This window comes from Lathamus discolor, chromosome 6 (genome assembly GCF_037157495.1).
Source record: "Lathamus discolor isolate bLatDis1 chromosome 6, bLatDis1.hap1, whole genome shotgun sequence".
NCBI lineage: Eukaryota > Metazoa > Chordata > Aves > Psittaciformes > Psittacidae > Lathamus > Lathamus discolor.
The window spans coordinates 30,741,486-30,758,635 of record NC_088889.1 but is presented as its reverse complement, the minus strand read 5'-3'; the positions used below and the strand labels follow the sequence as shown (position 1 = coordinate 30,758,635).

The window sequence follows — 17,150 nt, the reverse complement described above, 5'->3', positions numbered from 1 at the left end:
TGAGTCATCTGTATACTAGGATGTGTTAGGTCTTTCCTTTCTTTCAGTTTTATTTATGCAACATCACAGAGATTCACAGTGGGAAGCCATCCTTCCCAAAACCTCTCTGGGTGTCCAGAGATAAAAGAAACAGGAGCAGGCTTCTAGAAAAGTTGTGCAAACAGATGTTTTCAGTAGGGATACTTGACAACTTCCAAGGAGTAGCATAAGCTAAACAACTATTTCAGCAATGCTGTTTATATTTTACCTTGAATCCCTCCATATGAGATACTAGGAAGTTTCTTTGGCTGTACATAGGCCAATTTGAATGGAGGGACCACAAATGGTACCTCCTGACCATCCAGGGGCAGTTTAGAAAGCAGATAATCCTCTGAACAGCCAACTTGACGCTTCACTGACACGGAAGACAATGGAGGCTTCTCTACAATAGCTGGCTTGCTTGCGGCTGCTGCTTCAGATTCCTTCACCATGGAAACTGCTAAAAATAAAACGCAAGAAAAACAGACAGTCCACATGTGTATTAAGTTTTGAGCAATATTATGAACTTCACAGGATCTCTGCTTGATACCTTACTGCTAGTGTTCAGTTTTACTAGTATTCAGGACTAGCACCTGGAAAAGATACTCATCCTCATGACACCTGCACTGATCCAAATTCCTTGTTCCAAGCTTCTATATTTATAGCTACCTTGCTCTTAAGTGATTACTCGCAAGAGCTACACTTGTATTGTAGGAGAGTTCTTCGAACATCTAAGATGTGTGCAAATCCACAGAGTTTAAAAAAGAAAAAAAAAAAAAAAAGCAAAGCATTCACTCTTAGAGTTTGAAAGATACAAGACAATTACAACCGTCGGTAAAACGCTAGCTTTTTTGGACAACATTCTAGGCTGCAAGGAGCAGACTTCAGACAAGTGTTATTTTTCAGTTCCAATTCCAGTTCACAACACTAACAAGCGTGTGTTCAATCTCCAGATGAGGTATGGAAGGAATCTTGGATATCGTAAAAGAATTCAAGCTTATCAGTTGTAACACAGTCATTTTACTAATGGGAAATCTCATAATTAATGAAGCCAGAACAGCAAAACCCTTAGTTCATGTCATTATGTCAGAACTCACAAGAATTTTTTTCTTTTTCCATGCAGAAACACCATTTACAGCAGTCTTTTATACATTCCATTGCCATTGTTTTCAGTGTTGCAATTTAGAGGAGATCACAATCAAAGATACAGTATAGCTATCAAACCTGAAAAACACAATTAACCAATTAATTAATTATGGCAGATGGGAATACGTGAAATCAAAATACAATATTATCAGTTATTTAATACGTGACTGCTTATTGAACACAGTCCCAGGGTCAATGAGAAAGTTACTTCAGTCCTAAAAGGATCAGAGCCATCAGATTTACTCAGATCTTAACCGAGACAAATTATGTTTTATGTAAAAGTACAGGAAAGAGATAAGTTTAACATACAGCATCCAAGTACTTTCAGTGACCTGCTCAGACAGGTCCCTGTCTTTTGGGAACACTAAAATTCTTCTCATATTTCTGTGTATCACTGGGCTGGTGGAGTTTATTCAGCCTTACAGCTGTTTTGATTTGGTCTTGTCAAGTAATTTGCAAGACGTGCTTTTTATTCCATTCCCCTTGTTCATGCTTCTCCCATCCTCTTTCACTCATGTGCTATTTGCACATACATCCGTACGCGTTTACATTTTTCACTCAACATACTCCAATCTTCACATTTAAAAACACTTGTTATGAATTATGCCAAAATTGCCTTCTTTGAGGAACTACTGCTTTCTCATAATTGTATACACATGAATCTGAAGACTTGGTTTATTATATTATTGTCTGCTATGCATACAGAAATAGAGAGCGCTGACTTCCAGCACAATAAGAGGCATGTAATCTACCAAAGAATGAGAACAAATCTATAACAGCTGGTTAACATTAAAAGAACTTTATGACAATGCTAACTGGCCTCATTTAAATGTCTTTATTCATATCCTTATGTTCTCTTTTCAGAGGGACTCAAGACAGCTGCATTGCCTCCTGTCCAAAACTTTAGCTGTCTAAGTCTAGTTCTTTTCCATGTACCTAAAGTACACAAGGTTCTTTGTAGAACATACCCAAGATGTGATTCCAACTCCATGGAGGTCAGAAGACACCAAGAAGCACATAAATATTAGCTGAAGGGATGGAGAAAACAAGAAGAGAAAGGGGGGAAGCATAGAAGATGACAGTTATACACAAATGGACACATTTACTCAGTTATCTCAATGGCAAGAAATTGCTGAAAGCTTCTGTGCTCCAGCACAGGAGTCATTCCCACCTGCAGCTTGAACAGTGTCGTCATTTTCCTTGTATGTGTATTCAAAGACAGCTAGGGAACCACACAAATACTGTGGAAATAACACTAATATCCCCAAAACTTTTCTTTCATTAAAAGTCCCTCAAAATTCTGATGGATGCCAAGTGGAGATATTAAGCTACAGATACTTCATCTAACTTAGAAAATGTGCTTTCTTGTGTTAACATTATTTATTTCCATGGGTAGGGAGCAACTGAAAGTTATCAACAGATGTATCAATTTGCAAATACTTACCAAACACAACGTATCCTTGCTGACCTGCTCTTTCGCGCCCTACAATACCTCCACATTGCTAGTTATGTTTTACCTTACAGGTTTTGCAAAGTCACTGAGAGCACGTGGCTTCATGAGGAAGTCTTGAATTAACTTGGTATCTTTAAAATACTAATGTGAAATATAATGAAGGTTTATTATTATAACTATATCACTGTTCCAGAATTATTCTTAATCCTGAGTTATCACAAAGTACTGATTAGAAGGCAATTCGTAAAATGTATTCCCGTTAGACCTAAACCTAGGTAAACCATTACTCTATTGCAACAAGGACCTAAGGGAATATTTGGTTTAATACAATTTCTCTGAATATTTTTTGCTGATTTTACCACTAAGTGACATTAACTATTTCCTCTAGTTTTATACTGCTCTTTTTGCTCAATAGGTGAAAATGAACAAAATCCAAGAGAACATAAAAAACCTCAGAAGTAGCCTGAATATGAATAGCACATGTTATTCTGTAAAATGGGAATACTACTGAAGAGATTACAGCTTAGTTTCTATGCAGACACCATAACTCTGAACAGAATCCAGCACTCAGTATTTGCTCTGATCTCAAAATTGCCCATGTGTGTAAGTACAGTACAAGATCTGCATCAAAAAATCTTCAGAGGCCACGCCATGGACTCCAGAACCTGCTCTGCATTTATACTGGGGCACTAAAAGAGGCAAGCGAATTTCTCATGACATTCTTCACATTTCTAAGGATCAAATTTTCACTGCTGCTCTTCCCTCATAGGCGTGCTCATGATACCTAAGCCTGCTAGAACTACAAGTTTACTTTAAGGTTCCCTTGCAGTGAGTTTCCTTTCCAGCTGTTATCAGTACACAGCTGGTGTTAACATGCTTTACTCTTGTTCACCATGTTTAAACTGGGCTGAAACAGCTGCTTCATTTGCTCTAAGCTTTGAAACAATGATATATAAGCCTCAGTGGCAGTTTGCACAGGCAAAACAGTCTTTCAAAACTTCCAGATTGAATTTATTCACTACTGCTGGTGAAGAAACCAAAATGTCAGTAACCACCCCACTTTCCACCTAGACAAAGTGGAAAAATTGATTTTTCTGCATCAGAGAAGATTCAGTTCATGGTAGTGATCTTTTTTTCCCCCAGAACTATTTAGCTGAAGCCATTAATGTAAGCAAATAAACAAATGTAAATAGTCTGTCATAACAGTTGCCTTTCACAGAATCACAGAATCCCAAGGGTTGGAAGGGACCTCAAAAAATCATCTAGTCCAACCCCCCTGCAAGAGCAGGGCAACCTAGAGTACATCACACAGGAACTTGAATATCCAATGTAGGAGACTCCACAACCCCCCTGGGCAACCTGTTCCAGTGCTCTGTCACTCTTACAGTAAAGAAGTTCTTCCTGATGTTAACGTGGAACTTCCTATGTTCCAGTTTACACCCATTGCCCCTTGTCCTATCACTGGATATCACTGAAAAAAGCCTAGCTCCATCATCCTGACACCTACCCTTTACATATTTGTAAACATTGATGAGGTCACCCCTCAGTCTCCTCTTCTCCAAGCTAAAGAGACCCAGCTCCCTCAGCCTCTCCTCATAAGGGAGATGTTCCACTCCCTTAATCATCTTTGTGGCTCTGCGCTGGACTCCTTCAAGCAATTCCCTGTCCTTCTTGAACAGAGGGGCCCAGAACTGGACGCAATATTCCAGATGCGGCCTCACCAAGGCTGAGTAGAGGGGGAGGAGAACCTCTCTTGACCTACTAACCACACCCTTTCTACTACACCCTAGGATGCCATTGGCCTTTTTGGCCACAAGGGCACATTGCTGGCTCATGGTCATCCTCCTATCCACCAGGACCTCCAGGTCCCTTTCCCCTTCACTACTTTCCAGCAGGTCACCCCCCAACCTGTACTGGTACATGGGGTTGTTCTTCCCCAGATGCAAGACTCTCTACTTGCCCTTGTTGCATTTCAAGAAAGGGCTTTTTTTAAAAAAAAAAAAAAAAAAGAAAAAAAAAGTTTACAATATTTTAAGCTTGAAAATGTAATGGTTTAAGTGACAAAATCTGTGCTTTTGTTCCTAGACTTCTACCAGACCCCCATTACAAAAAAAAAAAAAAGACTGCATTTGCCGAGGGATAGATCACCAACATGCAGTGCTCCCTCGTTCCACTTTGAGCACTTTGCTTTGTTTGTGAAATCATAACATGGATAGTCTCAATACAGTATCTCTGTACTTCATTAAGCTACAAAGATAAATATATATGAGGGTTTTTGGTTTAGTTCGGAAGAGCCATCTTGGCAATAAATTAGATGGCTTGGATCCAGTTCATTTATTTTCTCATATCTTTGTTTCCCAAGTTACTTAAGGTTAGTTACACAACTTTCACTGCATGCAAAAGTTTCATCTTAATCACGTGGGACAAAGAGAAATTTATCAGGTTCTGTTGCATATTTAATTAACCAAAAATGAACAAAAATCTTGCAGAAAATTAAACCAGTATTTCATGATCTTGACAGAGGTTGACATTTCTATCAAAGGTTACACTTCTCCCACATGCCAGAAACTTTTGCGGGTGTCAGCTACCCAAAAATCCTTAGTGTGTCATTTAAGAGTTGTTAAAAGGTTGTACTAATGTGCATTTGCCTGGAAATTTACCAAATAAACCTGAACTATAGAGACGTTTGTTAGGTGCACCACCAAATTCCAAAGTACTGACCTTCCAGCAATACCATTCTTCTTAACAAGAAGTTGGGACTCTTTGACCCCACCTCTAAGTTTTCAAGTCAATTTTTATTAGGCAATATGCATACATCAAAGACATCCTCCATTTTGGAGATACTAGACTGAGAAAACGATAGGAAGAAAAGGAGAATTATCCCGGATTATCAGACAAAATAAATGAGATCAAGCAATCAAATCATTTGCAGTGGAAGAGGGAACTGAACCCAGATCTTGTCACTCTGTCTCAAACTCTATGGCTTCCTTGGTATTTTTCCACTGATTTCAGTGAGCTTTTTTATTTCTCTCTTCCCAGTATCAAGCCAAAATAAGATAATCAAATGTAACTCAGCAATAGTTCTTCCACACCAAGGCAGAAGAAGAGCCAAGTTATTTGAACATCCTGGAAACAACAAAGTTTAAAAACCAACCACACGCATACACTGAGCCTAGACAATTACAATCACTACTATTTTAATGGGTTTAGATGGAGAACATAAATTATCTTAATGATTTCCAGATTTCTCAGATAGAAATTTTGAATGAGCTAAAATCAGATAAACAAAGTATCAAAGACTTCAGTTCCAAATGCCTCCAGGATGATTACAAGACAGAGCTGTTTGGAGAAGAAAGTAAATATTTTCAACAACTCGTTAAATAAAAAGAACATGGTAGAAAATGAATGATCGCAGTATTAAATATTAAAAGCTGAAAGCAGTCTGAAAAAACAGTTCAGGTCTTTGCTGCCTTATGATAAAAGCCTGTGTTTTGCAACAAGTTTGTAGGCTGTCGATGTGTTTTACAGCATCTAGACGCAGCAGTGCTCCATAGGAGTTGACCAGGTAACACATTTAAAACTATGCAACAGATACAAAGGTGAAATAGCTGATGTCAAACTGGGAAAGTTAGCTAAGCCAGAGGTTTCAAACGTGATGAGATTTATTGCCAGTGATAAATGTATGAAACACATTCTCAGATCTGCATTCCAGAAACACATCACAGCAAAATTTCTAGTAGCAGGAAGTCATCACAAAGCAGGAGGTATAAAAGTTGTTATTCAGAATTTGGGATAGATCCTCAAATGACATAAGTGTCTATAGCTCCAGTAACCCCAGCAGAGCCACAATACATAGCAACATCCCAGGATCTCGCCCTGTGAAGAAAGTGAGCTCAAGCTTGCCAGTTCACACCTCAGCCAAACAGCACATTTATGCTACCTCTGTGCCCTTCTGCCTTTCATATCCAGGAAACGCAGTCAACCCCAGCCATATATATCCTTCAAATTGCATAACAGTACCCCTGCAGGTCTCAGAAGATTAACAGGAACATAGCACAGCAAAAGCTGCTCCTGATGCAGGTCAGATGGATTCTCTTTTGACAGTGCAGATGCTGCAAAAGGTTTAACTCCCGTGGCCAGCTGTTTTGAGTTTTATTTCTGCAGAAGAGCGTCTGGGAGCTGCTCACCAGTCTGAGCACAGCTCCTTGTCTGAAGAGGGGTGCCTGGGACCACTGCATCTCAAAACCAGTCAACATGATTAAACAGCTTCAATGGTTTTGAGAAATTTGCTTCCAGGTACTTTGCTACTGTAGAAACAAGGACAGCACATGCACCCAACTACACACATCGTGTCATGCATAGGCATACACTTGCTAAAGGCATAGAATCATAAAATCATAGAATGGTTTGTGTTAGAAAGGACCTTAAAATCATCTAGTTCCAACCCCTTTGCCATGGGCAGGGGCACCTTCTAGTAGACCAGGTTGCTCAAGGCTCTGTCCAACCTGGCCTTGAACACCACCAGGGATGGAACATTCACAACTTCCTTAGGCAGCCTATTCCAGTGCCTCACAACTCTCATGGAAGAATTTCTTCCTTATATCCAACCTACATCTCCCCTGTTTAAATTTAAACCCATTGCCCCTTGTCCTATCACTACAGTCTCTGATGAAGAGTCCCTCTCTGGCATCCTTGTAGGCCCCCTTCAAATATTGGAGGGTTGCTATAAGGTCTCCACACAACCTTCTCTTCTCCAGGCTGAACAGCCCCGATTTTCTCAGCCTGTCTTTGTATGGGAATAAACCCCATGGTTTAAAAAAAAAGCCCTATTTTGGGGTGGACTGTAAGCAGGTCTGACTTGCATCATCCATACAGGGAAGACAGGCACTTCAAGTGGGTCTGAGCATGTGAAAAGACAGGACACAATTTTTTGTTGCTATTTATAAACCTAAACAGTAGTAGAAAAGGAAACAATGTCGTATCAACACATGCCTTCCAGGTGCATGATAAAAGATTCCTATCTATGCCTGTTCCAGAAGAACCTCACAATAGTGATATCTGCAGTAACTAGTTGGAGGGGGAGTGTGTACATACACCTTTGTTCCCTGCTTGTAACTCAGGGAAAAGCATAAAAGCTCTGGAATTTGAGTACAGAGATTATTCCAGTTCTGCCTTCTAAGGAAATGAAGGAAAACGTGAGGCTTTCCTTCCTTTTTGTGCCTGGAAAGTGAAAGGGATTTCACCCTGACAGTAGTGGATTGCAAAGGAGTTGCTGAAATAACACAACAGAAAAAAGACAAGTTATGAGAAGGCTTTTGAAGCACAAAACCAGAAAGGCATTATTGTGAGAGGCAGCTTACAAACAGTTTGACAGAAACATAATGAAAAGATGCAAAGCTCTCCCAGTGCAGCAAATAAATGCAGAAAAAATATAATTTCATATTTAAAACTGAAAGAAAGAGACTATGCATCATTAACCTAGTTCAAATGATGGGTATTTTATGATGGACCATTGCACAGCTTTCCTGGTGCAAAGAGCCTAGTGGCATTGTTTAAGTAGTTAAACAATTAAATCTAGTAACAGAAATAGATGGCAAAAAGTTGCTGGGAAGAGTGTCATGCTCCATGATGCAAACAAACCACTAACTGCCTAGGCAGAGGAAGCACCTTCCCACACTGGTAAATGACGGCACAACAGCCCATCCGGGAAAGCTTTACTGATTCCTCTCACTGATCCCAGAAATGGGAAACTGAACTGAATGGACAACTGGTCTGAACCAGCATGAGTCTGTCCTGCAAACTCCTCTCATTCACTTACAGTTTGCTAAAGCAGAATCTTCCTTTTGAAAAGCAGAAGGCCCATTATTGCGCCTTTGTCCCGTCCTCCTCAGATACTGACACCACTGGATTTCAACCACTTACTCCTGCATTACACTGAGCAACATAAGCAGGAAAACTCTTGGGGTTTATGTCAGAAAATATTCCAATAGCTAATCACCTTCACTGTTAATATTTTAACTCTATTTGCAGTTGTTTGGGACTTTTTTCCCAGTTTTTATGTCCCTTTGCTATATTAAGAGTGTTAATTACCAGGAGTATCTCTTTTCTTCATTCAGATCTTAAGAGATTAGGATCTAACCTTCTCTTACATTTCTCTTCAATAAGCGAAGTAGACCAAAGCTTCTCTGCCCAGACGAAGATGATCTAATATATGTGTCTCTTCATGCAGGCCCTGAGCTGAACCCTACAGAAAAAGCACTTGTGCAATCTAGCTGTGGTTTCCCTCAGCTCAGCAGCTGTTTCTTCCCAGGACTCCAGGCTGGAGGTGGCCAAATGGCCTTCAGCACATCTGCAGATGCAGCCCTGGCACAGACCACGAAACAGAGTATATTGTGAACAACTAACTGCTTTTGCCTACTTCCCTGAAGAAAAATAAAGCTGAGCAGGTGTGTGTGCTTGTGCTATTGTGCTACAGGAACAACTGCCTCTGCTTTCCAGGCACCACTTGGAGAAGGGGAATAAGCCCTGGCACAAGTACACAGTCCAAAGCCATCCTTCTGACACAGCCCCCAGGGACACCCTGACTCTGGCTTAGCATTACAGCCTTGCACCTGCAGCCCTTAGATGCAGACTTAATCCAACCCTGCCCCAGTATGCAGAAGATTAATAACATCATTTACAAGGGCCAAAAGAACACTTTTCATAAATCTGAGCCAATTTTCTCATGCAAGATTTATATTTGAATTAAGAAGGGAACATTATAAATCTATCCCATGATAAAGCTTAAAACTTGGGATTTTAATATGCTGAATCCCCTATGCTCTGGGCTTGAAAAGTTGATAGTGTTTCTTCCTAATGCTGCATTAGGCAAGTAACCAATTCATCCAGTTATTGAACTGACAACACTGTTCCTGTGAGCTGTAGATAAATTCACTGACTTGGACAAGGATGTACAATATGGTATGTATTGGAGCAGTAAACACAAATGAATAAATCCATTATGTTGGAATACAGATCATTTTGGACTCAGACGGAAAACAGCAAAGCAAAAGTTGAAGTCAGGACACCAGAAAAGAAAATTTAAGAGACTGAAATCTCTGTAAAAAGAACTTGGCTTTTGATGAGAACATGGAAAGAATTCAACATAAGATAAGTCCTTTCCTCTAAGCAGATTAGGAAAAAAAATCAAGACTGTCACCGATGATTACTTAACTCAAAACGTAAGACTTTATGTATTCTGTGTCAGGTTTTAATCCAGTATTCTCTCCTTCAGCAGTAATGCCAGGAAGCCACAAAAATAGAACTGTCAGCAGTCCCTCTAAAGCCCCAATACTAAAGAGAACTGTTAACATCTGGATGTATTTTTCAACAGGACAGCCAAAAAGAAGGTGTTTTAGGCAAGAGCATCTGCCTGTGCAGTGGAGTTCCCTAACATGGTTAAGTGTGTCTAGCTTTGAAAAGATGGTCCTCAGAAATCAACTCAATGAAACACTTAGAGAGAGCGCTGAATGGCATTCAGGGCTCCTCAACCTCTGCTGTGACCACGGAGCCACACACATGGATACACATGTAATATCCAGACAGCTAACCAAAAATATAGCTCCTCCTGTACATATGAAGAAAAAAAGAAAACCCAAATGTTTTGCATGGAAAAACAGTTTCATTAGCATTAAAACAATTCTAAGGGAACCCTGTTGGCCTACAAATGGAATATTTCTTTTTATATATATATATATATATATATACATACACACACACACACACACACTGCTTTGGTTTAGGTGAAGCAGTTTTTTATTAGTTATTTTACATTAATTATTTAATAGTTATTTTACAGATAATTATTATCCTGTTTCATGATGAAACCAAAAATTTTTAAATATGGAATTTCCACAGGCTGAGGATTCCCTGTTCAGCAGTTCTGCTCTGCACTGTCACTATAACCAGTTACAGCACTGTGGTGAGAGGAGGGAAGTAAGCAATTGGTATAAATGAAGGTTATAAGACTATGACTGAGATTAAGAAAGGCAACAGGTGACTGCAGGACATCCCATATATGAAATAGATTAAACAAATGACTTGAGAACAGGAAATGGGAATTGATCTGAATTAATTCAAATCCAAAATACACTGGGTGTATGGCTCTGCACAGCATGTGCACTGAGCTCAGGAAGCTGCCCAAACATATTTTAAAGGTCCGGGAGGATCCCATCTTTATAAGGTATAACAATGCATTATGTTTTGGTTTAAATCCACCCAGATCAGGGGCCCACAACCACTTCTAACAGCCCCAGCAGTGCCTCTCAGAGAGCTGCCTGTCTGGAGGGGTTGGCAGTTGCCCAGGCAGAGGAGTGGAAACCATGCACTGCTGAAAAGAGGTATTTTTGAAGAATTTTGCATCAACACTGGGAGAAACCAGCAGAAATCAGAGCTGTCTCAATTTGATGGGAGCATCAAATATCCGATTTATTACTGGCCAACTGCTGCTACAACTACAGGGCATGGTGGTGAGGCTCCACTCCCTTCTGACAAGACAGAAGTCCTGAGAGCAGAAGCTGACAGCATGAACTTACCATTCCCTTTTTCCCCTCAGGACAGATTTGCCTAACAACAAAGCAAACAATAGCTACACCATGAATGTATGGGGGTTTTATCCTGTTAAGTTTAAATCAACACTCTTCACACAAGATTTTCAACCCAAGGTTTCACACATTGGTGAAATGAGATCTGGAAGTACACATATCACTGAACTGAACAAAAGCCAGGATGATTCATGGAGATGTTCTGTGTTTAATCAAGGTTTCACAAAGGAAACTTTTTAGCTACTCCAGTCAGTGCTGAGCAAACAGACAACCTGAATGGGAGACTGACAGACAGTTTCCAATCTAGAGGCTGACAATCCAATTTTGCAAAAGTAAATTGGGAGGGGTGTGGGGAAAGAAACCCCACACCAAAAACCCAACACTAAAATGTTTTGAATTTTACTCTACTATGAAATGAAACTGATCCTGGGATTGTTTTGTTGTCACCTAGAAGATCAGTTCTAAACATTTTATGAATTTCTTGGAAATGGGACACATAACTGGTTTTTTGTACCAGTTCACTGCTACCCACAGCAGCACTGCTAGCTCAAGTTACTTTTAAATCTCGTTCTCTGACTAACCCTCCTCTCTCTATGGCAGGCGCTTTCCTCATTGGAAGATGTACAAACACAGTGGGCTGGATGCCTTAATTTTGTAAAGAGAACTCACCCTTAGCCCCCTTTATCTGCCCCTCCAGCCGCTGCCAAGCTCTGGTCAAGGGTTGGACTATTTTCTGGTCACATGAACCACTTGATGCTGTGCAGGCTGGCCCAGCTCCAACAAGCAGGGTGGACAGGGCCACATCTAGCCCCCTCAGACTGGAGGCATGAGGGTTCTGTGGGAGTGAAGGGTTTCATTCCTCAGGTGTAAGGGACCCTCCTGCAGCTCTGGTGATGACGCTGTCCCACAAAAGCCAAGCAGTCTTCTAGCTCTCCATGCTCCAGACAAAGACAAGGTGCTACATATGTGCATTGGCATAACACAAGTGCGCTCTGTTGATGAGGCTGGAGGGGCCCAGGGGAGCTGGGCAGGGAGCCAGGTATCCCTCTGCCCAGGCTGGAGCACACTGAGCAAGTGTCCAAGTTCAAGGCTCCTAAGCACAGGTGCAAAATTAATTTAAATGCTGTATAGGTTTTGAGGCCACTGGATCATACTCCTTCTATATATCTTTTCTGGACTTGAAAGCTAGTTTAACTGCCAAAGCAGCACCTCCAGAACTGGCTCTTTAGGCCAGACCCAAAGCTCTTTATAGTGACCACAAGAGCCCCCAAACACCAAGGACCTTCGTCTGGAGCCTAATCATCTTTTGTTTCCAGTTTGAGTGTGGATATTAGACCACTGAGAAAAGGCTTCAGAACAAAATCACCAGTGTACAATTTACAGGAAAGAGAAGCATGAGATAGCTGACATTATTTCTATTTTGGCACGGAGTTAATGTAAACTTCAGCTGCGATGACAGGCAAACAAACACTAGTACTAAGCTTAAGAGAAGTGTCCTCACCAATCCTGCACGGTTTGATGTATCAACATGAGTAAGAAATATGATGCAACAGAGATGAGCTCAAACCAAATCCAAGATTTGAACCTCTTCCCACATGAGGTTTCTTAGTTTAGGTCTGAAGACTCACCCCAGCCACAAAAAGCTATCGACATTTTTTTCTCTGCATAAGCAATCTTTCTGATGGAGCCTGAATAGCATTACTAACCAGGATGACAACATGGCTTAACCCAAACTCAGCCTATCCTACTTAAAGTCAAAGCCCCCTTTGCCTTTCCCCTTCAAGTGAAAATACCTTAGGTTCTTTGCTGACAGAGAATGGCTGTTGTCCTACTTAGCCTAGAAAGAGTATTTAGCAGACTTAAGGTATCTTGGGAGACAGAAATTCAGAGTAAACAAAGGCGTTCTTTTATAAAATGAAATGAGAGTCCAAAAAGGGGGGCAATAGGTCAGTATATGCATCACACAAAATTCACCAAGTGAAATAAATAACACTTTAATCAAGCAAACCACTTCAATAAACATTTCCACCAAAGGCAAAAGGGCACAAGCCAAAGCGGATAGGATTCACAGGAACACAGCAGGCCTAAGCTAGCCAAATCCTGGCTTCCTAGCAGAGGCTGCCCACCACACATTGCAGCTGCATCCTCCTGTCCTGAACTTGCCTAAAGGGCTGGCTGCTACCAAGAGGGACAGTTCCTGTTGGATGTAGTAGACATGCAGCTGCATGATGAGTTGGCCCAGCTCATTGATTAGATCCAGAACTAAATCACCAAAATAAATGAACATTTTTTTAATATTTTTTTTTTAAAGTACTTTTCCAGCTCCCCCTGTGGTTGAGTGTACAAAGTGGGGTCAGTGTGCTGCGAGGAAATCGGGGGGGGGGGGGGGGGGGGAGCACTGCTGGACTGCCCTTTTCACAGCCAACCCACAACCCTGGGGAGTGCATTTAGAGTAATGTACATCTGAAACTATAACACCTACGAGTATGATGAACAGAGGCCGAGTGAAAAGCAAACCAACTGATATGAAACAGAACAGAAATGACAGGACAAACAAGTAAAATGACTGAGCCTAATGGTTAGGACAAAGAAAAAGAGACCAGTGGCTGAGTTTTTTCTCCAACACTGTAAATTAATAGCCTATAGACACATAACTGACTGAGCGATCCTGCCCACATTCACTCTTTCCATAGCATAAGGAAACTAAATCACCAGGGGATCCACCACCTAAATTAAGTGCAGGAAAGGGCAGTGGAGTTGATGGAACTTCTGTGGAGTCCAACATACCCTTTGGGTGCAGTGCTCTTAGTAGGTGTGATTTTTATAGGTATTTGCAAGAATCAAGGGACACTTTAATAATATTTTTCCTGAAATCCAATATTGCTTGACCACAGGTAGTCTGCAAATATACGTTAAATATTTAATTTACAGCTGGAAAAAAAGACCAGAAATCAAACTTCTCCACTCCTGGATTTGTGCCCTAGCCACTGAATTGTAGGACCACAGCTCACCTAATGAATATTTCTGTATTGAAAGCGAGGTGAAAAAGTTTCGTAAGTAGGGAGCCAGAGACCACCAGCCCAGAACAACACACAGGTTTATGGCTCTAACACTCTCTTGAGAAATAAAAGATGCAAATTCAGAACTTGGCTCTTCTTATCTGGGTAACACCTCTACACAAAGCCTAGAAAGAATAAGAAAGGGGTAAGGAGGGAACACATCAATATAGTTGCCTGCATGTCTTTTAAGTGGTCCTGATCATCGATATGTAACCTGAAGACACCTGGGCTCTTCAGGAGCAACTTGTCAAGGAACACCTCACTTCTGGATCCCTGGACAGCTTGGGCAGCTAACTAATCAACACTGTCAAAACTAAAGGCACATCAAGCAGCAGATCTCAATGAGCTTAGTGAGTATTACTGGAAAAAAAAAAACCAGCCTGCGCAGATCAGAGACTTAGGACTGCAAGGATATAGCTCGGAGGTGAGGGTGCCCACAGGATCATCCCAAGCACTTCCCAGCTGTGGCCCAGCATACATCCCTTGAGATCTAGTTCTCTTCCTGTACAATTAAAGTGGCACTGACTGTAAGTGTACCTTCTAGGCATGGCCGTATCAACCTTTCTGTTCTTATCTAGTGAAATGCATTGCATGAGACATTGGGCATGTTTTCACATTGAAGGAAAGTTATCAGACATTCTTAATTTAAGATGACATTTATTTCAGAATGCTGTTTAAAAACCAGAGTGATCTGAACCAGCCAGGAATCCAGCTGTATGGTATGCATTAAAAAAAAAAAATACACAGTGGCTTTTGAACAGGACAGTTTGAAACTGCTTACGAGCATGACTGCTGCTTTAACAGTGCTCTTGGACACAGCAGGTTATAACTTCACTAAATATAATGTATTTAATGATGCTGATTTCATCAAGTACAGAAGGGAAACTCTCTCTAGCTATATTCACAACTTCCTTCTGAGTTTCAGTAAACCACACCTCTAATTACCTGAAGTATTCATAGGGAAGGAAATAACCTAATTAGTTGTTTCTTATCTATGAAAGTGCTTAGCTGTTAATTCACAAGAATAGCAGGATTTTAAAAAGACATTTTCTTATAGCAATACCAGTTTAAAGCTGTTTTAAATACAATTTAATCTCAGACCTAATTCCTATGAAGATTTAATTCTGTAGTAGTTCAATATAGTGACTATTTTTCTACCTCCCTCCATTTCTCCAGGTCTGTCACTTGATAGAAACTACAGTCCTCAGACAAATCTCGGAAGCACACTGAAATTAACACTCATACAGCCAGAAGCAAACAAACCGCAGGCACTGAAAGGTCTTCACTCCAAATCCCTGATGCTGTATCCTGGTGGCAAGGCACTATAGATGTGCACATCACTGTTAACACAAACTGCCCATAACAAACACTGCGTTTTGCAACTCATGTTCTGCAAGTTGAATTGTCTGTCCAGTTTTAGCCTACTTAGAAAAGCCACGTAGATCAACATGCTGACATCCATAAAGATTTCTGACTTTAAAAACACACTGTCCCATTCAATATACCTATCAGTATGCATCGGGGGAAATACATCAGGGTTTGTATAAAAGATCATTAACTTTTGTTTCTCAGGAGCCTTCTTTAGTTCCTCAAGAGCACAGTGAGAAAGTAGTAATTTACAAATAGCACTAATATCATTATGTACTCATGTTTAAAGTATCAGTACACAAGGCAGTTACCGTATGTTCAGTCATGTTGGTGATACATACAGAAGAGTAACTTTAGCAAGACAGCCCGAGCCAGCCTTCCCGGCTGCGGTGTTCGCATTTACTCTGACCGACGTCCCACACTGCTATATGGGGGTGTGCCACGAGTTACAGAGCCTGATGGAGATCGGCTGTGGTTCTGCTGGAAATATAAAGCCCAACTTTACGCTTCCATTGAGGACTAGGCAAGGAGAGCAAGCCGCCACTTCCACCACTCGCCGCGGTGGTCCGAGGAGGGCCCGGACGCAGGGGACACCTCGGGGCGGTTCACCTGGCTCCGGGCTCCGCCGGCAGCCACCACTGCGGGGCTTCGGGCTGCCCACGGCGGCCGGGGCAGCTCTCCGGCTGGCCCGGGCCGGTGCTCAGCCTTGCCGGCGCTCCCTGCCTGCACCTGCCGGCCCACCGCTGCTTGCGCCGCTCTCCACCGCCCCCTTCCCTTCAGACAGCCGGCGGCGGGCAGCGCGCCCGCGGGGCCCGGCTGGGGGCTCCGGCCCTCACTCCCCGCTCCCACCCGGCCCAGCTCCCCAGGCCCGGTACCTGCTGGGAGGGCGCCCAGCCCCTCCTGCGCCCGGTCGTGGCTGCTGCCGGCCGCCTCCTGCCCGCCGCTCCTGCGGCGCGGTGCTGCCCTGCCCTGCCCTGCCCTGCCCCGGGGCTGCGCCCTGCCCCGCGGCTCCTGCCCGGCCACTCGCCGCCTCTCTCTCCCAGGCCTCTCCTCCCGCCCGGTGGCTGCCGGCCTCCGCCTGCCTCTCGCAGCCGGGCACTGCCGGGCTCCTCACCCGCATAGCCGCTTAGGTGCGGCCCAGCAGCGTTTACTCACCTATCCCGAGGGACAACTTCCCCGACGACTTGGGACTCATCCGCCTCACCAAAGCAACACGCAGGGGCAGATTTATTTCCACATAGCTGCCAGTAACTTTTCCTCGTCACTTGCTAGACTGTTACAGCGGCAAAGCCAGTGCCAGCGCTGCCCCTTGCTTTGCTAGGAGCAACACCAGGCCTATATTTTAGAGAGGAAAAATGACTTTTTTTTACAGTGTTCTTAGTAAATGGCATGTTCAGCTGGAATATGGATCCCTGTGGAGTTAGGTTTTACATAGACACGTGAGAGAAAGCCCCTGCCACAGACTGCATCGTCTGTAGGGGTAATTTATGGATCACATGTGGGGGATTGGTTCAGAAACTTCAT

General features: G+C 42.3%; 1 protein-coding gene across 7 annotated transcripts in view; it reads right to left on the bottom strand.

Moving 5' to 3' along the window:
• Positions 1–16,675, bottom strand: part of TC2N (tandem C2 domains, nuclear) — a 32,177-nt gene extending 15,502 nt beyond the window's left edge. The window contains exons 1-4 of one of the 7 annotated variants that reach the window (XM_065685682.1): positions 16,502–16,675; positions 15,968–16,106; positions 1,116–1,242; positions 248–475 (exon numbers count right to left, since the gene is read on the bottom strand). In XM_065685682.1, coding sequence (XP_065541754.1) covers positions 248–475; positions 1,116–1,182 — 295 coding nt within the window. In that variant the 5' untranslated portion in view covers positions 1,183–1,242; positions 15,968–16,106; positions 16,502–16,675. Of the gene's footprint in view, positions 1–247; positions 479–1,115; positions 1,243–2,132; positions 2,193–15,967; positions 16,107–16,501 lie in introns of all 7 variants that reach the window. The other 6 variants (XM_065685678.1, XM_065685680.1, XM_065685681.1 and 3 more) reach the window with 6 other exon arrangements.
• Positions 16,676–17,150: the final 475 nt, after the last annotated feature.